The sequence below is a fragment of the Anomaloglossus baeobatrachus genome, chromosome 3 (genome assembly GCF_048569485.1).
Source record: "Anomaloglossus baeobatrachus isolate aAnoBae1 chromosome 3, aAnoBae1.hap1, whole genome shotgun sequence".
Lineage (NCBI taxonomy): Eukaryota > Metazoa > Chordata > Amphibia > Anura > Aromobatidae > Anomaloglossus > Anomaloglossus baeobatrachus.
The window spans coordinates 287,795,179-287,822,404 of NC_134355.1; the positions used below are offsets into that span (position 1 = coordinate 287,795,179).

Consider the following 27,226-nt stretch of genomic DNA (forward strand, 5'->3'; position numbering starts at 1 on the left):
CTAGCCAGGTACAGCTGGCAGCCACGGGCTGCCTCCAACCCCCAGTTGCCTATTTGTACCCGGCTGGGAACCAAAAATATAGGGAAGCCCGTTTTTTTTAATTATTTCACTTATTTCATGAAATAATTAAAAAACAAATGACGTGGGCTTCGCCCTATTTTTGTGTCCAGCCGGGTACAACTAGGCAGCTGGGGATTGGAATCCGCAGCACAGGTTAGCCCGAGGTTTGTGGGCGCCTCTGCTGCGGATTTCAGTCCGCAGCCGTCCCAGAAAATGGCGCTCTCATAGAAGCGCCATCATCTGGCGCTGTATCCAACTCTTCCAACAGCCCTGGAGCCGGGTGGCTTGTTGGGTAATCATGAGTTAATACTGGCTTTGTTTTACCAGCCAGTATTAAGCCAGAGATTCTTAATGTCAGGCACGTTTGACCCGGCCATTAAGAATCTCCAATAAAGGGTTAAAAAAAGACACCACACAGAGAAAAAATACTTTAATAGAAATAAATACACAGACACATTAGAGACTCCATCTTTATTACCCCTGTCAGCCCTCCACGATCCTGCTCTTCTGTCTTCTTTCTTTCTAGTGTAGTAGTAGTGACGATTGTAGTGAGGGGCATCACTTGGGGCTGGGGAACCTCCATCCTAACTACAATGCTCACTACAATCGGGAAGCAGCGTGCAGCCTTCACTCCGTGAGTGATCACTGCTGGCTGCAAGCGGTAACAGCGGTAACGCTGACAGACGCGTTACCATAGCAACGGTGCTCCCGGAGCCGCGGTTAGCGGTGACGTCACCGCTAACTGCGTTGCTATGGCAACGGTGATCTCCGTTAATGACCGGCTGTGTCAGCCGGTCCCTAACGGAACGGGGAGTCGACCGTGTGCTAGAGCATGTCGCCGGTACACGGCGATACACATATGTGCACCGTGTACCGGAGAGATGCACTCGCAGGTCCTACATGACGTGTCATAGTCATGTGACCAGTCTGTAGCCAATGAGATAATAGCCACGTGACTGGTCACATGGCTATTTTGACGTCACGATAGGTCCTGCTTCTCTGCTGGCAGTGCAGGTCACCGGGAGGATTCAGCGATCATCGGATGGAATAGCGGCAGGAGACAGAGTGCAGAAGGGATCGCGAGGACCGGTAAGTGTTATGGCAATGTTTATTAACTGTTTGTGTACATTTATAATGCATTTTTATGTGTTTGTGATTGCCTCCCATTATAGCCTATTGGTTCTAGTTCGGTTCGTCGAACGTTCGACGAACCGAACTCGAACGGGACCCCCGTTCGGCGAACCGGCCTCGAGCCGAACCGGGACCGGTTCGCTCATCTCTATTCAGCACATCAAAGAATGTTACAAGTAAGTGAATAGAATTTGTTGCAATAGGTGCCTCAGTTAGAGTTTTACCTTCTTTGAAAAGCTACTCTAGTGTTGTCTGACATTAAGGCTATGTGCACACGTTGCTTTTTTTCAGCGCGGAAAAAAACGCACCCTCTGGCAGAGGGGAGAATTGTAAACAATGCTTTTTGAGAAAAACACATCGAAAACGCATGCGTTTTTCATGCGGTTTTCATGCGTTTTTTTAGGTGCGTTTTTTTAAGACTTCTCAGTGTTAATAAAGTTGGTTGAACACAGACCTTTGGAAAAAAAACCTGTGATGTCATTTCCTTCTCCACATTCTGTTTGGATAAATGGGAGGGCTTGGAATGGAAGGAGCACCATTTGAATTTTGAAAAAGTTGAAACAAACTTCGCGCACCATGTCACATTAGCAGGGCCCCTTGGGTACCTATACGTCAGAAAACCCCCACAAGTGACCCCATTTTGGAATCTGCACCCCTCAAGGATTTTATTCAGGAGTATATTAAGCATTTTGAATCCACAGCTACTTCACCCAAAATGTTGCTGTAGCAACAATATTCTCACTTTTAGGCCCGTTTCACACGTCAGTGAAAAACACTGACGTTTTACACTGGCGTGTAAAACATGCACATGTCCCTCCATGTGCCGTGAATCACGGCACACGTGGGTTGTCTAAGTGCAATCCGGGCTCCGTTCTCCGTGGCCCGTGATTGCACTCAGTAATCATCTCACCTGCGCCCGCTCCCGCTCTCCATGGTGCTGATCGCTCCCGCGGTGCAGCATCCGGCTGGTGCTGACCCCCGCAGCAGCTGCTTCCAGGTCGGCTGTGTCGCGCATCATGAATATGCGCGACAATAATGAGCCGGCTCAGAAGCAGCAAGCTGCACGGGCTGCAGAGGACATCGCTGGACGCCGGGTGAGTTAAAATGATTTTTATTTTAAAAGCACGTTTTTTTTCTGGCACGTGTTTCACGGACCACACCACTGCGTGGTCCGTGGAACATTAGTGATGTCAGAAAAAAATGGACATGTCTCCGTGCGGCAATCACGCACACGCGGGTACGCCGCATGGAGACACGTGCAGTGAAAAATCACTGACGTGTGAGCAAACCCATTCATTATAATGGGTCTGCGTATGTCAGTGATTCTGGTACGTTTAAAAAAAAGCACAAACGTACCAGAATCACTGACGTGTGAAAGAGGCCTAAGGCTATGTGGCCATGATCCAGCGACACGGCGTCTAGTACACAGTGCCAGCCTTCCTGCAGCTGCCCATGCCCACGATTTGGGTTCAGGCTGCTGTGGACTTTAGCTCTATTCCTACCTGCAGAGAACACTCTCGTCTCCGCAGCATAAATTGACATGCTGAGGCTCGGGAAGCCACGCCACCGGTCAGTTTATGCTGCGGAGAAAAGAAGCACAGTGGGCATGGGATCTCCAAAAATCCTTCCACTGTGCTTCTACTGCACAACGCAGCGTTATGGACGCAGGGAAAACACTCAGCGCCCATAACGCTGCAAACCCTGATTGTGGACACACAGCCTAAAAAGCGTCAATGGATGAATGAATGTCAAATATATATAACGTCCCACCCCCGCCTGCATATTCTAAGCTGGCACCTTTAGTACCTTTCATGTGGCACTAAAGGGTGCCTAGCTTAGTATTTATCCAAAAAAAAAAACAATGAAAAAAATGGCGTGAGGTCCCCCCTATTTTTGATAGCCAGTCAGGGTAAAGCAGACAGCTGTAGCCTGCAAACCTCAGCTGGCAGCTTCATCTTGGCTGGTGATCAATTTTGAGGGCTCCCCAGGCTTTTTTTTTTTTATTTATAAATAAAGAATTAAAAAAAAATAACGCGGGGTCCCCCCAAATTAGATCACCAGCCAAGGTGAAGCTGACAGCTGGGGTCTGGTATTCTCAGGGTGGGAAGAGCCATGGTTATTGGACTCTTCCCAGCCTAAAAATAGCAGGCCGCAGCCGCCCCAGAAGTGGCGCATCCATTAGATGCGCCAATCCTGGTGCTTCACCCCAACTCATCCCGTGCCCTGGTGCGTTGGCAAACGGGGTAATAAATGGGGTTGATACCAGATGTGTAATGTCACCTGGCATCAAGCCCAGCAATTAGTGATGTCACGGCATCTATCAGATACCAGACATAACTAATTGACAGTAAACAAAAGCAAAAAAAAATGACAAAAATTTTTTTATTAGAAAAAACACTCCCCAAATCATTCCCTTGTTCTCCAATTTAATCAAAAAATTTGAAAAAAATGGGTCCGCAGAAATCCATTTGGACGTCAGGGAACGTATCCCCCATTTTCTAGGAAGGCAGACCCTCCATTTGAGGAGAGTGGGTGCCAAAAATCTGCACCCACTCTCCCCGGGTCACAGCTGCAGAGTGCCGAGCAGCCAGCACAGCTCACACTTGTCACAGTGCTGGCTGTCAGCTGCTCTGCTCATGTGACCGGCCAGCGTGCACTGTGAAGGAGGAAGGGGCCGTGGGGGATCAGTGCTGCGACCGGACAGGTAAGGGGGAATACCGGGGGGAATAGGGGGTGACCGGGCAGGGCCTGGGGGGCATTTTTCTGTCGCATGTCTCAAGGCACATGCGACAGAAATCATAGGAGCAGGGTGGCCGGTGCGCTACTGTGCGCGTGGCCATGTTGGATTTTCGGGAGGGGGGTCGGGGGTCGGGGCGGGCACTTTGGCGACACTGGGGGCTTTCCAGGACTTTGCCAGGAAGTGAGGTCAACAGGAAACCTCTTGACCTCACTTCCAGGTAAATGCCTGCGTTCTGGCATGCCGACAAAGCCCGCAGACCGCAACAAAAAAGCAGCGAACTGCGGTGTAGCTGCGTTCTGACCCCACATCATTGATTTAATGGGGGAGAGAACGCAGCCACAACGCACAAAAGAAGTGACATGCTGCTTTTCTTTCCGCACCGATTTTTGGCATCCAAAACGCTGCGTTTAGAAACGCAGCGTGTGCACTGATTTTTCGGCTTTCTCATACACTTTGCTGGGAAAGCTGAACGCATGCAATTTGCCACTGAAACGCTGCGGTTCTAAACGCAGCGTTTCCGCGGTAAAAAACGCAACATGTGCACACAGCCTTAGGCCTCTGCCACACTCACGTGAAATTCACGCACGTGCCGAGAGACACGTATTTTCCCTGCGTGTTGCGTGCAGGTAAGTACGTGTCTCTGGTACGTGCGTGACACGTGTGTTCTACGTGTGCTATCCGCGATAGCACACGTAGAACCGGTAATTAACATACTCACCTGGTCCTTCCTGATGTCCGCGCTGCTGTCCGTGGTGCTGATCCTCGGTCTCCAGCCCTCCCGTCTCCCTGCTGCTGCTGCTGCCAGGCAGTGAAGTGAATACTCAATGAGAATAATGAGCGGCGGTCGGCAGCAAGAGGCAGCAGCGGCAGAGACAGGAGGGCTGGAGAAGGTGAGTTAATGTTTTTTTTTTTTTCACTGACATGTTTGTTTTCTCCGGCTCGTGTCACATGGGACCGCATCCACACTACACCCGTGTGGTACGGGTGCGGGCCGTGTGACACCCGTGCTGCGGGAGAAATCACTGACATGTCAGCGCTTTGAAAAACGCACACACGTACAAACGCACACGGACACACGTTCCGTGTGGTTTTACGTGTGTGTGCCTGCTACAATAGGGTAGCATTGGTTAACGTGTCTCCGTGCCGCCGGTACGTGTAAAAAATGACAAACACGTGCCGGCAGCACGGATGTGTGTCGCAGGCCTTAAACAGACTACATATATGTGAAGAAATAAGTAAGTATACAGAAGCACCAGTTCAGGAGGTATCAAATTTTTTTCAGATTTAATCAGGGTTTCCTGAAAATAAGGTAACCACAGGATGCTCAAATCCACAGATGTAATTTTCTGGGAAGCTAATCAAAAATTGTAGGAGTATGCGCACACAGTAATTTTTCGACACAAAAAGTCAAAAAGGATGAGATTTTGAATTGAAAGGACTTCAGAAAACAGTCTTAGGCCCCCTTCACACGTCCGTGAAAATCACGCACGTTTTTCACGGACGTGTCAGAGGTGCGTTTTTCCCTCCGTGACCCGTGTTTATGGGCTACGTGTGTTCTCTGTGTGTTATCTGAGATAACACACGGAGAACAGGAACTTTATGCTCACCTGTCCCAGGCGTCGCTGTCCGTGGTGCTGATCTACGGTTTCCGGTCCTGCCGATTCCCCGCTGCTGCTGTTTCCGGCCACAGTGAAGTGAATATTCAATTAGCATAATGAGCGGCGGTCGGCAGCAAGTGACAGCAGCGGCAGAGACAGCAGGGCAGGAGAAGGTGAGTTAAGTTTAGGTTTTTTTACTCACAGACACATGTCTTCTCTCTAATACGTGTCACATGGAACACATCTGTGTAGTCCGTGTGTGTTACGTGTGACACGTTTGCATTCTGTGTGACACCCATGATGCCGGAGAGGAAACGGATATGTCGGCATGAGAAACACACGGACACACTTAAGTACGGAGTGGAAACACGTTCCATGCGCAAATACTTACGTGTGTCCAAAACCATAGGAAAACCTAGGTGTACGTGTGTACGTGTCTCCGGTACGTGAGAAAACTGCCAAACACATACCGGAAGCACGTACGTGTGAAGGGGGCCTTATTTGGAGAGGTTTTTAGAGGAGTCTTTTCCTTTTCTCATTATGCATTTTTTAGCAGCCTTTTGATTGGATATTGTCTAGATTGGAACAGATTCCATAAGGAGCTACTTTAAGGGGATGTGCACTTTATTTTTTCATACTAGGTATTTTCAAAACCTGAAGTGGCAAAAAGGTCTCAAAAAACTGAATATAGAAACAATAATTTGTTTTTACACTAAAAATGAATAGGAAAAAGTATTTTAAGGATTTTGTTGTGATTTTTATAGGCTTTTTTTGCAGTGTCCCCACTCCACAAAAACCTCTGTATTCACATCCTTAAACTCTCCTTCTGCTTTGCCACAGAAACAATGGAAATCAATGACTTGTCCTTGAAATACATGGATCTGTTGAATCCTTATAGTAACACAAGTGTTTTGTATCCATGATCTGACTTGTTGCTGGAGGAAAACAATTAGGAAATATGTTTCTTTAGTCCCAGACAAAATGAACACTATAATGAAACACATGAATGGTTTACTGAGGCTTTTGGCTAATACTCATAATAGCATACATAATAAGAAGATGAGATATGGGAAATGGAAGGCATTTGTAATATCATTATTGTTATTCCAGTAATTATGACTTTGGCTCTTTACAGCTAGTGTGGGAGTTATTAAGAATGTCCAGACTGTCTTTGAAATAAGCCAAGTTGGAATAGGTACATAAATATACAAATAGGATATAAAAAAATGCCATTAGACAATGTTAAATGACCTATGAGAGACATAAGCAGTTAATTGCAATTAAGGCTCGTCTTTGTGTCCTGAAATTGTAATGCTTCAAACTCTAATAAAGAGATATGCTGCTCAAGAGCTGTCACGCTGTCTGTTTCTGATGATGGAAAGCATATGTGAGGGAATTGTGGAGCTTATTCAGAACTGTGCAAAAGCTGGGACATCAAGTAGCTTTGACTCAAACATAGCACGCTCATCCAATAAATAACATATGTAGAATGTGGAACTGCTTCAATAAGAAAAGACAAATGAATTGTGTTTAGAAGGATCCTATAAAGAATTGTGTGATTCCTACATTGCTGTGACAGATGTGATTGTGCTGAAGAACATATAGTTATTTTCCAAAAATATAAAAACATGGCAAGGTTAGAAACAAGCTATGTATGCTAAATGTGTTGAATAGCACTTTGTACACATACCATAACACTTATCGCATCCACATGAAACAAAGCTCATGTATAAATCACTCGTGGCTAAAAATGCTCCTTTACAGCATGACATCCTATTTCTGGATTAATGGTATGCAAAGTCAACAGACACTGATCACTGTTTTTAGAAATGCCAATGCTAGAAGACTTTGCTTATGAAACTATTGAATCTTTTAATATGATTTGTTATACTTTTTTTAATCTTAGTTATGTACTTGCTAGATATTCTATGTAATAATGATTATAGTATACATTTAGAAAAACCCACATGATTTTTTCTTTGTTTTTAGCTAAGGTTACCTGCATAAAAGAAGAAAAGTGTCTCTGATAAACCAGTTGAAAGAAAAAAGTTTTGGTACCGTGTTAGCCAGTTGAAAAATCATTGATTGCTCTCAATGAGAGAAACAAAATTATAATCTTGTAGTTATGATACCTTTTAATGCTAACTAAAATAAAATAAATGATGTTACAAAGCAAGCTTTCAAGACTTCTCCGGTCTCTTCATCAGGCATGGTCTTATGCCTCTGCCCTTTTGTTAAGGGCTGACAAATTGCAAATAATTATAACTAATAAAGTTTGCAATTGTAACCCGGGTCCACTGTGCAGTGGTGGTATGCTGCAGCTAAGTAACCCACTGAGCTAGACAGACCTCAGCAACTAAAATACTAACTGAGGAGTCCCACCGCAACCGTTGTTACTTCACACAGTAGTGTAGGTTGCACAGCAATAATCCCTGTTAAACATCTCAGAGATTATGCAAATAAATAAAGTCACTATAACCTCTGTTGGACTTCACAGAGGTTACACTAATAAATTATTCAAAAGCGGAGGTGTACGCACACAGTTCAAATAACTATTCCTACCTAGGTGACCTGTCCGGATGTAGAGTAACCCCCTGACTGATCCAAGTCATGGTGCGTGCAGTACCTGCCTAGGCAGTCTGTTCTAAGTGCGGAGTAACCCTTTCGCAGGAACCAGACTTCGACATTCACAGTACCTTCCTTAGCTGCCTGAACTAGCTCTGGAGTAAGCCTCTCACAGTAATCAAGCAGTGGTAAGCACAGAACCTACCTAAGCAGCCTGTTTTAGATGCAGAGTATCCCTCTCGCAGGAACCTGGCTACGGGACAAGGAGCACTGGGAGTGGAGAGCCAATCTCCCACCCCTCCAAACCTAGAATGATAATTAATATTTAATGCCCACCCATGTGCACTCGGAAGCAGCTTAAATAGACAAGGCTCTGCCCCAAACACTCATGTCCAGTCAGCGATGACGTCACCCGTGGGCCAATCCGGTGATGACACATCATTAGGTCTGCTGACACTTGAACACCAATGGGACATTGCTGTGTCATGGACATGCACATTAGTGTGGATTCTGCTCTTAGGTTTCGAAGGCAAAGCCTTTCTCACCTGCACATGCACTGCAGAACTTACTGGGCATTTAGGTGCAGAGCACCCAGCAAGTAACTGCACATTACGAGAACTTCCTAGATGTTGGGAGCAGCGCTTAGGCCCCCTTCACACGCACATGTCTCCGGTACGTGCTAGGTCCATGCCCACATGTACCGGAGACACAAGCACATGTAAACCTATTAAAATCAATGGGTTTATGTGCACGCACATGTGCAGCCATTGGCCCGTGCCTCCGTGTGGAGCATACGTGTGTCTGTGTGCTCCACATGGATGCATGTCTGTTTTTCTCCGGCAGCACAGGTGTCACACGGCCCACTTATGGACCACATGGATGTAGTGTGGATGCGGTCCCGTGTGACATGCGCTGGAGAAAACTCACGTGTCAGGGAAAAAATAACAAATCTTTACTCACCTTCTCCAGCCCTCCTGTCTCTTCCGCTGCTGTCACTTGCTGCCAACCGCCGCTCATTATGCTCATTTAATATTCACTTTACTGCGGCGGAAGCAACAGCAGCGGGGAGTCGGCAGGGCTGGAGACCGAAGATCAGCACCACGGACAGCGACGCCAGGGACAGGTGAGTTGAAAGTTCTCATTCTCTGTGTGTTATCACAGATAACATACGGCAAACACACGTAGTGCCATAAACACGGCACACAGAGGGGAAAACGCACCTTTGACACGTCCGTGAAACACGTGCGTGATTTTCACTGACGTGTGAAGGGGGCCTTAAGCTGAGCAGCTGTCCTAGCGACCGAGTCCGAATGCGAGACTGCTGAGTCCAAAGGCACTTTGAATTCAAATTTTGAATGAGAGACATCCCGACCTCTAAGACCTGTTTGGGTATATATTTGTGTTTCTTCAGATATTTTGTTATACCACACCTGATGAAGAGACCTGAGAAGTTTAGAAAGCTTCCACTATAACATAATTTATTTTATTTTAGTTAGCCAATAAAAGGTATCAGAACTGCAAGATTTTAATTTTGTTTCTCAAACTGAGAGCAATCAATCTGATAAACCACAAACATCTACTCTATCACATTATTTTATTTTAGTTAACAGCTTATGCAGAGAATATTTTTATAAATTAAACATAAAAATGTTTCATAGATTATTCAATAATTATATCTGCATTAGGCAATCTAGGGTTGCTCAAGGACAACCAATGTCATAGAATAAGAAATCATCGCTACTCCTCTGTTTGCTAATATTTTTATGGAATACTACACAAAATGTGAACAACTTAAAAATAACCTGTCATCTGGGTTTTTAATAAATTCTTATCTTTCTTGTAAAAATCCATTTAAAGAAATCAATAGTTGAAATTGTATGAAAATGAGTTGCAAGTGCATTTGGTGGGTACTGAGGGCAGGAGAGCAGTAACTGCAGCAACAATTTAAACTACGGATTTCACTGAAATGGTAACATTTATGTCTACTAAAATAGTAAGGAATTACTCAGAATAAAATAATCTTATTAAACACATCATATATTATCTAAGTAAATGTATTTCTGAACAATTCTTCAACACAAGCACTTTTAAAATCATGAATGTTCTGTGGGGTCCTTCTATTAACTCTGAGCTCTAGTTCCTTCCATAAATATTCTATTGGATTCAATCAAGTGATTGGCTGAGCAGCAGCTTTATTTTCTTTCTCAAACGAATTTTCCTTGGCTGTATGTTTGGGATCATTTTTGTGTGGAAATGTCTACCCTCATTTCATCTTCATCATCCTGGTAGATTGCAGAAGATATTTTATCAAGAAAGTCTCATTACATTTTTCCATTCAACCTCCCTTCATTTATATGATGTTTGCCAGTGCCATTTGCTGAAAAACAGCCCCACCTCCAAACTTCACTATTAGTATGTGGTTTGGCCTCCAAACATGGTGTGTTTTATGGCATCCAAAGAGTTCAATTTTAGCCTTATCTGACCAGACTACAGTACAGACCATAAGTTTGGACACACCTTCTCATTCAAACAGTTTTCTTTATTTTCATGAATTGTAGATTCACATTGAAGGCATCAAAACTATGAATTAACACATGTGGAATGAAATACTTAACAAAAAAGTGTGAAACAACTGAAAATATGTCTTATATTCTAGGTTCTTCAAAGTAGCCACCCTTTTCTTTGATTACTGGTTTGCACACGCATGGCATTCTCTTGATGAGCTTCAAGAGGTAGTCACCGGATATCGTTTTCACTTCACAGGTGTGCCCTGTCAGGTTTAATAACTGGGATTTCTTGCCTTATAAATGGGGTTGGGACCATCAGTTGTGTTGTGCAGAAGTATGGTGGATACACAGCTGATAGTCCTACTGAATAGACTGTTAGAATTTGTATTATGGCAGGAAAAAAACAGCCAAGTAAAGAAAAATGAGTGGCCATCATTACTATAAGAAATGAAGGTCAGTCAGTCCGAAAAATTGGGAAAACTTTTAAAGTGTCCCCAAGTGCAGTGGCAAAAAGCATCAAATGCTACAAAGAAACTGGCTTACATGAGAACTTCCCCAGGAAAGGAAGACCAAGAGTCACCTTTGCTGCGGAGGATACGTTTATCCGAGTCGCCAGCCTCAGAAATCGCAGGTTAACAGCAGCTCAGATTAGAGACCAGGTCAATGCTACACAGAGTTCTACCAGAAGACACATCTCAAGAACAACTGTTAAGAGGAGACTTTGTGCAGCAGGCCTGCAGCAAGCCTTCATGGTAAATAGCTGCTAGGAAACCACTGCTAAGGACTGGCAACAAGCAGAAGAGACTTGTTTGGGCTAAAGAACACAAGGAATGGACATTAGGCCAGTGGAAATCTATGCTTTGGTGTGATAAGTCCAAATTTGAGATCTTTGGATCCATCCATCGTGTCTTTGTGCGATGCAGAAAAGGTGAACGGATGGACTCTACATGCCTGGTTCCCACCGTGAAACATGGAGGAGGAGGTGTGATGGTGTGGGGGTGTTTTGCTGCTGACACTGTTAGGGATTTATTCAAAATTGAAGGCATACAGAACCAGCATGGCTACCACAGCATCTTGCAGCGGCATGTTATTCCATCCGGTTTGCGTTTAGTTGGACCATCATTTATTTTTCAACAGGACAATGACCCCAAACAGGCCTTCAGGCTATGTAAGGGCTATTTGACTAAAAAGGAGAGTGATGGAATGCTACGCCAGATGTCCTGGCCTCCACAGTCACCAGACCTATAGACAATCGAGATGGTTTGGGGTGAACTGGACCGCAGAGTGAAGGCAAAAGGGCCAACAAGTGCTAAGCATCTCTGGGAACTCCTTCAAGACTGTTGGAAGACCATTCATATAATTTCAACTATTGATTTCTCTAAATGGATTTTTACAAGAAAGATAAGAATTTACTAAAAACCCAGATGACAGGTTATATTTAAGTTATTCACATTTTGTGGAGTTTTCCATAAAAATATTAGCAAACAGAGGAGTAGCCATGATTTCTTATTCTATGACATTGGTTGTCCTTGACTACCTCTTGAAGCTCATCAAGAGAATGCCAAGAGTGTGCAAAGCAGTAATCAAAGCAAAAGGTGGCTACTTTGAAGAACTTAGAATATAAGACATATTTTTAGCTGTTTCCCACTTTTTTGTTAAGTATTTCATTCCACATGTGTTAATTCATAGTTTTGTTGCCTTCAATGTGAATCTATAATTTTCAGAGTCATGAAATTAAAGAAAACTGTTTGAATGAGGTGTGTCCAAACTTTTGGTCTGTACTGTATATTCTCCCAGTATTTCACAGGCTTTTATAAATGGTGTTGAGCAAACTGTAAACATGCTTGAATATGCTTTTTATTCAGCAATGGAGTCTTGCGTGGTGAGCGTGAAAATAGGTCATGGAGGTTGAGTGCACCACTTATTGTTTTCTTTAAAACAATTGTACCTGCTGATTACAGATCTTTCTGTAGGTCTCTCAGTAGTTTAGAAATGTTTCTATAACAAATGCATCAGTATATTTCCAACAATAAGGTTGTGCAGGTCTTGAGACAGCTCAGTGGTTTACACATCATGAGAAGTTTCTTGTGTGGCACCTTAGTAATGAGACAATTTTTCATAGGCCATCAGTTGAAATAGAGGTTATTATTTTTCACTAAGTGTCGGAATTGCTTTCTATTTACCGACAGATTTCAGCTGGTGCCACGGCTTTTCATGGCTTTTTGCACCTATGATTCTTCATGCGTTCAATATTTTTTCCCTGTGTCAGTTCTCATTATTGCACATAACTTAATTTATGGTTATCTATGGTTTGATTTCTTTGCCTGTGTGGATTGGATGGGTTGTTACTGACATCTGATGTGAAATTCATGTAAATAGCACCTTTAGAATTATGTTTACTTAAAAAATTGGTGACGTGTTGAATACTTTCTTCACCCACTGTACATGCAATTACTTTGGGGTATAAAATCCTGATGACCGGTTCTCATTAAGTAAATATTCAGCTAAAAGTGGAAAAAGAAAAATTCCCATACTAAACTCATCTAACAAATGTTCCTGAGGAATATTTTTACTCAGTTCTAAATTCTGCATTAGTATTTTACTAAGTGTATATGAAATTGTATTGCTGCGAATGTACAATATTTAAAACTGTCACTATCTCAGTGTAAGCTCTTATTTCAGAGCCATTTTGTATATGTAGTATCTATAATATCCTGCTGAACAAAGCCGGGATCGAACTGTTTGATTGGCCAAAGGGCCTTTTTTTTTTTTATAACATATGGTTAGACATGGCATGAACACCGGGGCCTGATGTATGAGAAATGCCTCACAGTCAGATTGTTCTGGTTGTCTATAGCAGCCATAGTGCATCTTTCAGCATTGAAGCTGCTGAAGTAAAGTGAAAGTTGAGCGCTGATTGGTTGATATGGACAACTAGACCCTTATCAAGTGTAATCAATAATCTTCTATTCACTATATAACGCTGAATGTGTCCTTTTCGAGCAGGCGGGTGCACAGTGCCATACTCACATCAATATAGCGGGTACGCAGTGCCATATTCACATCGATATAGCGGGTGCACAGCGCCATATTCACATCAATATAGCGGGTGCACAGTGCCATATTCACATCAATATAGTGCTGCGCACTTATCGGCCATCACCTCTGTCTGCCCACTCTAGCATCATGGTGAGGGAAGGAGGGAGGAGACCAAGAACTGTCTTCCCACACTACACACATTATGGTGAGTGAGGTCAGCAGCGTGCATCCATCATGTGACCTAAAGATGGCTGCATCTCTGCGAAGGTTGCTGCGAGAGCAGGGGTCTCGCTTCTGCATTGGGGAGCACAATGTCTCTGTGGAAGCTGCACGATGCTGTGTGTTTAAAGAGGCCGGCAGTGGTGTCTCAGAGCTGGACCCTGGGCAGCAGGAGGTGGAGTATCTGCTGAAGCAGGTACAGTAGTGTCGAGGGCCGCCTGGGGGTCACCCACATAATTACACCGACCACAAGGATGCACGTTGCTGCTCTCTGTTATCTGTCAATACACACAAATACACACACAAACATATGAGGCCCATAAACTGATGTCAGCAGGTCTGATAATATCATTATTATTAAGTAGGGAGAAGAGGGCTTTTCTTTCTGTCAGTTTAACATTTTTGGGATATTTAATGGAAGCATTATTCATTTTCTTAAAGTTATTCAACACCAGGATTAGTGTTGAGCGGACCCGGATCCGCGAAATTCAGATCCGCACGGTTTGAGAGCCCAATCCGAGTCCGACCAGTAGCCGGGATTCGGGGTGCACGATCCGGATCCATTTTTTTTTCTTTTCTCTCTCTCTCTCTCTCTCTCTTTCTCTCTCTCTCTCTCTCTCTCTTATCACATTCCGGAATCAATTCATCTTCATTATCCATTGGCATCACCAATTTCAGAAATATTTGACTCAGTGATCTAAAGGCATAGAAATAACTTTCCCCATCATTATACTGTAATGATCTGCAAATGCTTATTGCAAAAATCAGATTTGCAAAGGTCTATAAGCAGCAAATTGCGAATTAAGGGGAACTGTTTCACCTTTCCATGTAGATTTTTTTTATATTTTTTTAATTTCTTTTTTCATTTGTGGTTCTAAAGTATTAGTAGTTCTTAGGACATATAAATATATAAATATATGTTGTTCCAATAAAGGATTAATGTGGTACTGTCATTGGCTCAAATTAGAATTTAAAAAGGGTAAGTATGCAAGGGAAGAAAAAAATAAGCATGAAGTATATATAAATAAACAACTATGGGTAAAATGAGATAGCTATTGTTTTAGGCATGCACAGCATCTCTGCTACAGGACATTTTCCAGCTCATAGTCATGACTTATTATTTGCAAGTAATTGATAGTTCTATTAAAGAGAACCTCTCGTCAAGAGTGTTAAAATGAAGGCATGGCCGTAATGGGGCTGTAATGCATATTCCATAGATACCTTTAGTAAATAAATCAGCATTCATATTTGAAATTTTGGTGTAATAAGCTTTCGGTGAATTGTGGTGGGACCGTGGAGTGGCACTGCAGGTAGGATCTTTGGCTCTGCACTGCTCCCTCTGTTTGCGTCTGGCATCTATATGTGCCCAATTTTTTAAAGTTCGTGCTAGTACCTTCCCCACTCCACATATTCATCTCCTGGCAAGTCTTCAGTAAAGCAGCATAATTGAGCCGAGATCTGAATCTACGCATGCATCACCACAGGCACAATTTTACTGAAGATCACCGGGAGATGAATCTGCTCAAGCTCCACCTGCAGTGAAGATGACGCTGGCACAAACGTTAAAAAAGGAGCACGTACAGACACTAGAGGCAGTTGTAGGGCCCACAGAAGAGCCAGAGACCCTACACACAGTCATTCTCCAATTCACTGAAAGCTTATTACACCCAAACTTCAAATATGGCTAAAAGAATAACTATAATGCTTATTTCTTTACTAAAGGTATCTATTTAATCTGTGTAACAGCGCCATTATAACCATATTAGAAGAAGACCAGCATCCAAAGATAGTATATTAAAACATTTGCTTTATTATTCCAAAAAGTTAACACTTAGACACCATCCGGTCTACAAGTTTCGAACAAAAAATGTTCATAATCATGTCATGATTATGAACATTTTTTGTTCGAAACACATAGACCGGATGGTGTCTATGTTTTAAGTTTTGAAAGAATAAAGCAAAGGTTTTAATATACTATCTGTGGATGCCAGTCTTCTTCTAATCTGGATTGCTTCTGTTCAGGAACTGGCCTGATATTTTTCCATGTATCACACCTTCTGAGACATCCTATCTACTCTTGTGAGCTGAACTGGTTTCTTGCCATTATAACCATGCCTTTACTTGAACATACTAAATCGTAATGACAGGTTCTCTTTAAAGTATTTGTCAAAAAATTGATACAAAATTTTGCTAACAATATAAATATTTAAAAAATGTACACTAATGCATGAATAACTTTACCTTTCTTGTACAGACCCTTAAAAAAGTAATCACATCCTGTGGACGTTTCCAACTTTGTTCACATTACACTTACACACAAATGCCTTTTATTATGATTTTATGTGATATACAACACAAAGTAGCATGTGTTTCTGTAGTGTAAAGGAAATGATATATGGTTTTCTAAATATTTTAAAGTATAAATCTGAAAATTTTGATGTGCATTTGTATAAGGCCCCCCTATAGTCTCATAACCCTAAGTAAAATCCTGAGTGACCAATTGCCTGCAGAAATGAAATGGTCATTTGAGCCCCTCTATGTAAGTTATTCTCATTATATTCATACCTGTTCTATGAAGACCTCAAAGGTTTATTTAACAACATTAGGCATCAAACAGCATCATGACAACCAAGAAACATAACAGACTGGTTAGGGATAAATGTGGAGAAAAGTAAAGCAGGGTTAGGTTCTAAAAAATATTCCAAGCTCTGAACTTCTCATGGAGCACTGTTCAATCCATCATCCAAAAATAGAAGAAGTACAGCACAATTTCAAATCTACAAAGACATGGCCATCCACCCAAACTAACATCCCAACCAAAGAGAGTATTAATTAAAGAAGCAGCCACAACAACCCTAAATGTACTGCCACAGCTACAGTGAAATTAATATTTTAGATCAAAGCTTTTCATGTAATTGAATTGCTCAGTCAAAATCCAGATCTAAATCCCATTGAAAATCTGTGGCAAGACTTGAAAATTGCTGTTCACAGACACTTCCATCCAATTTCCTGAGCTAGAGCTGTTTGCCCAGAAAGCTGGGTATCTCCACTAATGATGAGCAAGCACTACAATTCTCAGTGCTCCGTACTTGAAATGATGAGTGAACACTAAGATGCTCTAGTGCTCATTCCTTGAGTTGAGCAGGTCAGACACTCGGATAGGCTCAATTCAATTAGTGAGTATAATAAAAGTCAATGTTTGGCTAGTTCGGCTCTCCACCACATACAGCTATCAATAAACACAGCAAATCCATGAGAAGGTGAGCATTTATTTTAGACACACTACATCTGAAATATTGTTTTTACCCCCAGTGAGAGCCATTCAGAGACTGCAAGTGGCTCTCAATGGCATTTTGGCTCGCAGCATTCAGTGCAGCAAGCCTGTGCTTTGTGTTCACTGGTTCATGAAGGACACATCCAAGCACCCGTGATACGCAGAAGAGTACCCCAGCAACCCAATGCTTGATCGAGTACCGAGCAGTGCTGAGCAGCATCAATTTTCACCAATCATCTGCTTGAAGGAACCATGTGATGTCTCCTTCATTGTTTACCAATCACAATGTCATATATTATGTGGCAACTGGTATTCTAGCTCAGTCCCATTTACTTGAATGCAACTGAACTGCACATGCACACTGATGAGGTGCAAGTAAGTACTGCTGTCACAAAAAGGGATGATGCTGTTCCTGTTAAAAATTAAAAGGAATGCAGCCATCATACTAAAGTCCCAAAAGTCACCGTTAAAGGAGTTGTTCTCTCTCAGAAAACGTTTGCCTGAGAGCTCTATTTGTTGTGCTTTACTTTCCCTCTCCACGTCCACCGCTGTCTTTGGTGCTGCGCCAGTCTCCCTTTTTTTGGATGCACCAGTCACATCATGTTGACAGTGCTGAAGCCAACCACTGTTCTTGTGCCGTCTACATTGTTTGCAGTGCTGTCGACAAAACCTCACCACTGCAGTGTACTCACTCACAATCAGCAGAGCACCACTAAATACACAATACTGGACTCAGATAGGGTTAGAAATGATGGTTGTGTTTTTAACAACAAACATAGTCAGATGGCAAAAGTTTTCTTTTTTAATCTTATAAACAATTTAAGTACTGGTACCCATCCACTAAATTCTATGAACTCTATTGCAGGGCAGCATGGTGGCTCAGTGGTTAGCACTGCAGTCTTGCAGCGCTGGGGTCCTGAGTTCTTGTCCCACTAAGAACATCATCTGCAAGAAGTTTGTATGGTTGCATGGGTTTCCTCTGAGTACTCTGGTTTCCTCCCATGCTCCAAAAACATACAGATAGGGACTATAGATTGTGAGCCTCAATGAGGACAGTATTGCCAATGTAAGCAATGCACTGTGGAATTAATAGCGCTATAGTAATAAATGAGTAAATATAGTATATTTATATACTATAATATATAGTATAGAGTAAATGTTATTATTATTAACTAATTACTACAGATGAGCAAAATAATTTACATTGTCATTTTCTAGTTGTCACAGAGTTCCAAAGTGTACACCAAACTTGGCTAACATGTTTTACCCATATCTACTAATTACAACTGCTAGGATAGTGTCAGAATTCATGGAGCAACCAGCCTTTGATTCACAAGTTCCCTCTTCAGGTGTTCTTCTCCTTACGTCATTACTTCATATGCCATGACAAGCTTCCACCTCATTATCATGACCATCTGGTGTACTAGTTTAAGTCATAGGTGCAGAAACTCATTTCCCTACCTTTGTGACCACTTTATATCCATGTACACACATAGAAGAAAAACCTTGAAAAAAAGCTGATTATAAACCGAGACGTTGGTTCTTTCTTTTTCGTGTATATGGATTTTGAACCAATAAAAGAAGACACATTCTTACATCTCAGTGAGCCCAAGTTATTTTTGACCTATTTATTTTATATTACTTATGGTCCCCATTTTGTTAGTGTGAGCAAACCAACTGTTACTACTAAAGGTGCAGATGCTAGCACCAGAATCTGGCTTGCAGCCTGAAAACTAGTGCTATGCAAAAAGAGAAAAGTGTCTAGGCTGAATAGCTCTATGGCATCATATCCAAAGTGGCATTCCAAATGGGCAATCACTTTCAATCACAATTCCTATATGCATATATGTAGTTAAATACATCTTAAATACCAGCTCTATTACAATACTTCTCCATATGAACATGGACCTGATGATGTTGAGGTTTCTCTTACATGACTGGTATTGCCCATCACCCTTAATGCACTGACTTCATAATATAAAGTGCTCTAATAGGAATATAAAGTCATATGTGCGCAATGAACCTAAGGCAATATTTCATATAAAAGTACTAAAACATGTTCTATGGATTACATAGCGTTAAATGTGAAAACTTGGTCTGGTATAAGTCACTATTTGCTGATTTTTACATTGAAATCATGGTAACAAATATTATTCTCAGAGAAACGAAATGTTAAAATGGAAAAAACAGACATGGCTTTTACGAGCATCTGAAAAAGAATCAAACATAGGAACAATGCTTAACTATTAACAAGTCCAGATCTAAAGTTACATAAAAAAAGATTCATGCAGTTACGCTCCAAAAGATTAAAGGAATCAGGACATATTTGTTCTCCATTCTTGTTTTCAGCTGTCACAGAAAAATGTTGTATTTGATATCTGGGACAGCAGCAGCTATAGACAGTGTCATTGTATTGGGAAACACACGCAAAAACAGGACGTAGACCACATGAAACTTTACCTCTCTGCTGAGCCTGAGTGTATCCGATGAGCATCAAAGTTAGGAAAAGTGTAAGAAAAGTTCTTTGTGCCATGATCTGTTGACAAATATTCTGCATTTTGTGGAAAGAAAGGCGCTGAGGAGACGCCTCTCCTTTCCTCGCCTTGCTATTCCTCGCTGACTGCAGCTGTGTGCCAGACACATAGAAACTCCAACTAAGATTTCAGGCTAAAGTTAGAGACAGTTTGAAAACTCTACTCCTCCTTCTCTGCTCCCACTGACAAACTACGAGGCAGTTCATTTCTATTTGCACAGTTATGGCACCTGACTTCTGATGTTCTAATGAGTGATGCATTAATGGGAACTTCTCATCACAATGTTGGAACCTTCACTAATGATGTGTGTGTAAAGAACCTTTAATATTGATTACATTTTCACATTCCTTGTAGAATTTCATTCTGAAGTTTTAGAGAAATCTGTGAGGGCCGGGGAGAACTGTTAGGCCCAGGAGGTGGATCCACTGGACCGAGCACCCCACCTGGAGGGCAGGGTACACGGTAGCTGGAGCACTAGCGTGGCAGGAACGGGAAGAACCAGGTCACCAGGGTCATGGAGTCCCTTAAGACAGTACAGGAACAGGTGCAGGTATCAGGAAGCAAAGACAGGACCAGGTCACTAGGGTCACAGCGTACTTTAAGGCAGTAATACAGGAAACAGGAACAAAAGGACCTGAGCACCTATCTCACAAGAGAAAGCAAAGAAACACAAGCGATGATCAGGCCCCACCCACATGGAAAGGCCAGTCTTATATACCCAGCACAGCCTCAGGTCATTTCCTGTTGCAGCAGTGCTGGGCCTATAAGACCAGGTGAGTGGGCACGGCCCGGTCCTATACAGAGGCATCAGTCAGAGTCAGACTCCTGAGACCTGGAACAGGACTCAGGGGAGCAAGAGCGGGAGCGGCAGGCGTGACCGGTGGATGCATGGACTGGACCAGTGAGCAAAGAGCGGTGGTGCGATGGCGAGACTGGATCAGTGAGCACTGAGTGGTGCAATGTAGGCGCGACCGGATCAGTGGGTACGGAGTAGTGCCTAGATGGTGAAACCGGCTCAGTAGGTAAGGAGCGCTGCTGGGACACTGGGAGCGTGACAAACTCCAACATTTAAATATTATGAGAAATAAGTACAGTGGGTAGGGCACCGCAATTACCAATCTCTTACTCTCTACAAATGGGGACATGACCCCTCCTTCTCTGCTAGGTATTTGATCTAGATAGCTTCCCAGTGGCTGCACTTGGGGATCCAACTATTATCAAATTAGATAGAAAAATGGAAGTCCAGCACAGTCCTTGCGTCAAAAGAAGAAAGCAAAATTCAGCTCACCAACTTGTTGTAGTCCCAGTCTAATTCAAATGCGTAGTGCACGAAAAGCTGATCCAACTAGTATCAAATTCAATAGAAAGATGGAAGTCCAGCACAGTCCTTGGAATATAGTGAGTAAAATTCAACTTTTATTGTCCATTCACAAAAACTCAGGGACGTACATCAAAAAATAACAAATAGCTCAGAACAATGCGCTTTGACTTGTGGTCTTAATCAAGATCATGATTAAGACCACACGTCGAAACACATTGTTCTAAGCTAATTTTTATTTTTTGCTGTATGTCTCTGAGTTTTTGTGAATGGACAATAAAAGTTGAATTTTACTCTCTATATTCCAAGGATTGTGCTGGACTTCCATCTTTCTATTGAATTTGATACTAGTTGGATCAGCCTTCCGTGCGCTACGCCTTTGAGTTGGACTGGCACTACAACAAGTTAATAAGCTGAATTTTTCTTTCTTCCTTTGACGCAAGGTAAGGTTTAAAAATTAGAGTAGGACTGTCCCAACTGGGTACACCTCATGTAAGTGGGATGGCTCTAATGCTCTGATCAAACAGTGTTAACAATGAATCTTTTGATTACATTTATTACCACTATTTATTATTTATTATAGAGTATATGCTCATTTTGTGTTTTTCTCTTTGTTTTTTTTTTCATTTTTTCTGAGTTTCACAAGATTTTTTTGGTATATGAATAAAATTTCTTCACCTTATCCTATTTAACAGTCCATGAAACTTGGACTACACTCATATGGCATCCAAGTGCTGTATGATTTTTTCACATACCCTTAGACTTGTATAGTCAATTTTGATCTGACATTTGGAACAATGTCAATTATGTATCCGTGATTTTGCGTGGATTGCTCAATCATGGACTCCTGAACAGTTCCATTTGCTATTACAGTTATGAGTGTTCCTATATCCAAAAAGCTGACATGTCAACCTTGAATGTCAACCATGTCAACAATGAGCCTTACATATTATTATTATTATTTATTATTATAGCGCCATTTATTCCATGGCGCTTTACAAGTTAATATGGTATACATAAAAACAAGTACAGCAATCTTGACCTATACAAGGCACAGACTGGTACAGGAGCAGAGAGGACCCTGCCCACGAGAGCTCACAGTCTGCAGGGTATGGGTGACGGTATGGGTGACGGTATGGGTGACGTCAGCGTCGGACTGGCTACCGGAGGAATCTCCAGTAATGCCAGTGTGCTGCTAAGAGCAGTTCTACTATTCATATGTGAGGCCGTATGGCACATTTTATAAAAATATTTTAGTGTAGGACTGCTTCAAATGAGATTTGCCGTGACGTGGCGAAGCAGCTCAAGAAATTGCAATTTTTTGCCAAAAATCTCAAATTTTTTTTATAATAAGTACAGTTTGGAATGTTTAGTGCTGTAGTGCACATTTGGTGCTGGCTTTTTGTTTTTTCTTCATTGAATTGGTCGGTGGTTGACCTCCACCTTGCTATGCACCCCAATTTGGGATGTATTCCATCTGTCTGGATTTTGGCGGTTGGTGACTGTTCACATTAAGTCATCAGGCTTTGTCCACAGGCTATTTACTTCATGCAGCATTTGCTTGGACCTGTCCCGCCCACAGCCATGACTCAGTCATGGGTACGGGATTGAAATAGACCAGGTGAGTGCTGCTAAGAGCAGTTCTACTATTCATATGTGAGGCCGTATGGCACATTTTATAAAAATATTTTAGTGTAGGACTGCTTCAAATGAGATTTGCCGTGACGTGGCGAAGCAGCTCAAGAAATTGCAATTTTTTGCCAAAAATCTCAAAAAAATTTTTTTTATAATAAGTACAGTTTGGAATGTTTAGTGCTGTAGTGCACATTTGGTGCTGGCTTTTTGTTTTTTCTTCATTGAATTGGTCGGTGGTTGACCTCCACCTTGCTATGCACCCCAATTTGGGATGTATTCCATCTGTCTGGATTTTGGCGGTTGGTGACTGTTCACATTAAGTCATCAGGCTTTGTCCACAGGCTATTTACTTCATGCAGCATTTGCTTGGACCTGTCCCGCCCACAGCCATGACTCAGTCATGGGTACGGGATTGAAATAGACCAGGTGAGTGCTGCTAAGAGCAGTTCTACTATTCATATGTGAGGCCGTATGGCACATTTTATAAAAATATTTTAGTGTAGGACTGCTTCAAATGAGATTTGCCGTGACGTGGCGAAGCAGCTCAAGAAATTGCAATTTTTTGCCAAAAATCTCAAAAAAATTTTTTTTATAATAAGTACAGTTTGGAATGTTTAGTGCTGTAGTGCACATTTGGTGCTGGCTTTTTGTTTTTTCTTCATTGAATTGGTCGGTGGTTGACCTCCACCTTGCTATGCACCCCAATTTGGGATGTATTCCATCTGTCTGGATTTTGGCGGTTGGTGACTGTTCACATTAAGTCATCAGGCTTTGTCCACAGGCTATTTACTTCATGCAGCATTTGCTTGGACCTGTCCCGCCCACAGCCATGACTCAGTCATGGGTACGGGATTGAAATAGACCAGGTGAGTGCTGCTAAGAGCAGTTCTACTATTCATATGTGAGGCCGTATGGCACATTTTATAAAAATATTTTAGTGTAGGACTGCTTCAAATGAGATTTGCCGTGACGTGGCGAAGCAGCTCAAGAAATTGCAATTTTTTGCCAAAAATCTCCCAAAAATTTTTTTTATAAGTACAGTTTGGAATGTTTAGTGCTGTAGTGCACATTTGGTGCTGGCTTTTTGTTTTTTCTTCATTGAATTGGTCGGTGGTTGACCTCCACCTTGCTATGCACCCCAATTTGGGATGTATTCCATCTGTCTGGATTTTGGCGGTTGGTGACTGTTCACATTAAGTCATCAGGCTTTGTCCACAGGCTATTTACTTCATGCAGCATTTGCTTGGACCTGTCCCGCCCACAGCCATGACTCAGTCATGGGTACGGGATTGAAATAGACCAGGTGAGTGCTGCTAAGAGCAGTTCTACTATTCATATGTGAGGCCGTATGGCACATTTTATAAAAATATTTTAGTGTAGGACTGCTTCAAATGAGATTTGCCGTGACGTGGCGAAGCAGCTCAAGAAATTGCAATTTTTTGCCAAAAATCTCAAAAAAATTTTTTTTATAATAAGTACAGTTTGGAATGTTTAGTGCTGTAGTGCACATTTGGTGCTGGCTTTTTGTTTTTTCTTCATTGAATTGGTCGGTGGTTGACCTCCACCTTGCTATGCACCCCAATTTGGGATGTATTCCATCTGTCTGGATTTTGGCGGTTGGTGACTGTTCACATTAAGTCATCAGGCTTTGTCCACAGGCTATTTACTTCATGCAGCATTTGCTTGGACCTGTCCCGCCCACAGCCATGACTCAGTCATGGGTACGGGATTGAAATAGACCAGGTGAGTGCTGCTAAGAGCAGTTCTACTATTCATATGTGAGGCCGTATGGCACATTTTATAAAAATATTTTAGTGTAGGACTGCTTCAAATGAGATTTGCCGTGATGGGGCGAAGCAGCTCAAGAAATTGCAATTTTTTGCCAAAAATCTCAAAAAATTTTTTATAATAAGTACAGTTTGGAATGTTTAGTGCTGTAGTGCACATTTGGTGCTGGCTTTTTGTTTTTTCTTCATTGAATTGGTCGGTGGTTGACCTCCACCTTGCTAGGCACCCCAATTTTTGGATGTATTCCATCTGTCTGGATTTTGGCGGTTGGTGACTGTTCACATTAAGTCATCAGGCTTTGTCCACAGGCTATTTACTTCATGCAGCATTTGCTTGGACCTGTCCCGCCCACAGCCATGACTCAGTCATGGGTACGGGATTGAAATAGACCAGGTGAGTGCTGCTAAGAGCAGTTCTACTATTCATATGTGAGGCCGTATGGCACATTTTATAAAAATATTTTAGTGTAGGACTGCTTCAAATGAGATTTGCCGTGACGTGGCGAAGCAGCTCAAGAAATTGCAATTTTTTGCCAAAAATCTCAAAAAAATTTTTTTTATAATAAGTACAGTTTGGAATGTTTAGTGCTGTAGTGCACATTTGGTGCTGGCTTTTTGTTTTTTCTTCATTGAATTGGTCGGTGGTTGACCTCCACCTTGCTATGCACCTTAATTTGGGATGTATTCCATCTGTCTGGATTTTGGCGGTTGGTGACTGTTCACATTAAGTCATCAGGCTTTGTCCACAGGCTATTTACTTCATGCAGCATTTGCTTGGACCTGTCCCGCCCACAGCCATGACTCAGTCATGGGTACGGGATTGAAATAGACCAGGTGAGTGCTGCTAAGAGCAGTTCTACTATTCATATGTGAGGCCGTATGGCACATTTTATAAAAATATTTTAGTGTAGGACTGCTTCAAATGAGATTTGCCGTGACGTGGCGAAGCAGCTCAAGAAATTGCAATTTTTTGCCAAAAATCTCAAAAAAGTTTTTTTATAAGTACAGTTTGGAATGTTTAGTGCTGTAGTGCACATTTGGTGCTGGCTTTTTGTTTTTTCTTCATTGAATTGGTCGGTGGTTGACCTCCACCTTGCTATGCACCCCAATTTGGGATGTATTCCATCTGTCTGGATTTTGGCGGTTGGTGACTGTTCACATTAAGTCATCAGGCTTTGTCCACAGGCTATTTACTTCATGCAGCATTTGCTTGGACCTGTCCCGCCCACAGCCATGACTCAGTCATGGGTACGGGATTGAAATAGACCAGGTGAGTGCTGCTAAGAGCAGTTCTACTATTCATATGTGAGGCCGTATGGCACATTTTATAAAAATATTTTAGTGTAGGACTGCTTCAAATGAGATTTGCCGTGACGTGGCGAAGCAGCTCAAGAAATTGCAATTTTTTGCCAAAAATCTCCCAAAAAATTTTTTTATAAGTACAGTTTGGAATGTTTAGTGCTGTAGTGCACATTTGGTGCTGGCTTTTTGTTTTTTCTTCATTGAATTGGTCGGTGGTTGACCTCCACCTTGCTATGCACCCCAATTTGGGATGTATTCCATCTGTCTGGATTTTGGCGGTTGGTGACTGTTCACATTAAGTCATCAGGCTTTGTCCACAGGCTATTTACTTCATGCAGCATTTGCTTGGACCTGTCCCGCCCACAGCCATGACTCAGTCATGGGTACGGGATTGAAATAGACCAGGTGAGTGCTGCTAAGAGCAGTTCTACTATTCATATGTGAGGCCGTATGGCACATTTTATAAAAATATTTTAGTGTAGGACTGCTTCAAATGAGATTTTCCGTGACGTGGCGAAGCAGCTCAAGAAATTGCAATTTTTTGCCAAAAATCTCAAAAAATTTTTTTTTATAATAAGTACAGTTTGGAATGTTTAGTGCTGTAGTGCACATTTGGTGCTGGCTTTTTGTTTTTTCTTCATTGAATTGGTCGGTGGTTGACCTCCACCTTGCTATGCACCCCAATTTGGGATGTATTCCATCTGTCTGGATTTTGGCGGTTGGTGACTGTTCACATTAAGTCATCAGGCTTTGTCCACAGGCTATTTACTTCATGCAGCATTTGCTTGGACCTGTCCCGCCCACAGCCATGACTCAGTCATGGGTACGGGATTGAAATAGACCAGGTGAGTGCTGCTAAGAGCAGTTCTACTATTCATATGTGAGGCCGTATGGCACATTTTATAAAAATATTTTAGTGTAGGACTGCTTCAAATGAGATTTTCCGTGACGTGGCGAAGCAGCTCAAGAAATTGCAATTTTTTGCCAAAAATCTCAAAATTTTTTTTATAATAAGTACAGTTTGGAATGTTTAGTGCTGTAGTGCACATTTGGTGCTGGCTTTTTGTTTTTTCTTCATTGAATTGGTCGGTGGTTGACCTCCACCTTGCTATGCACCCCAATTTGGGATGTATTCCATCTGTCTGGATTTTGGCGGTTGGTGACTGTTCACATTAAGTCATCAGGCTTTGTCCACAGGCTATTTACTTCATGCAGCATTTGCTTGGACCTGTCCCGCCCACAGCCATGACTCAGTCATGGGTACGGGATTGAAATAGACCAGGTGAGTGCTGCTAAGAGCAGTTCTACTATTCATATGTGAGGCCGTATGGCACATTTTATAAAAATATTTTAGTGTAGGACTGCTTCAAATGAGATTTGCCGTGACGTGGCGAAGCAGCTCAAGAAATTGCAATTTTTTGCCAAAAATCTCAAAATTTTTTTTATAATAAGTACAGTTTGGAATGTTTAGTGCTGTAGTGCACATTTGGTGCTGGCTTTTTGTTTTTTCTTCATTG

At 42.2% G+C, this 27,226-nt stretch overlaps 1 protein-coding gene across 6 annotated transcripts in view; it reads right to left on the bottom strand.

Moving 5' to 3' along the window:
- The window catches only part of LAMA2 (laminin subunit alpha 2), a 1,231,414-nt gene extending 1,211,641 nt beyond the window's left edge, over window positions 1–19,773 (bottom strand). For all 6 annotated transcript variants that reach the window (XM_075339908.1, XM_075339907.1, XM_075339906.1 and 3 more), the window contains exon 1: window positions 19,594–19,773. In XM_075339908.1, coding sequence (XP_075196023.1) covers window positions 19,594–19,690 — 97 coding nt within the window. In that variant the 5' untranslated portion in view covers window positions 19,691–19,773. The remainder of the gene's footprint in view (window positions 1–19,593) is intronic.
- Between the last annotated feature and the right edge of the window lie 7,453 nt (window positions 19,774–27,226).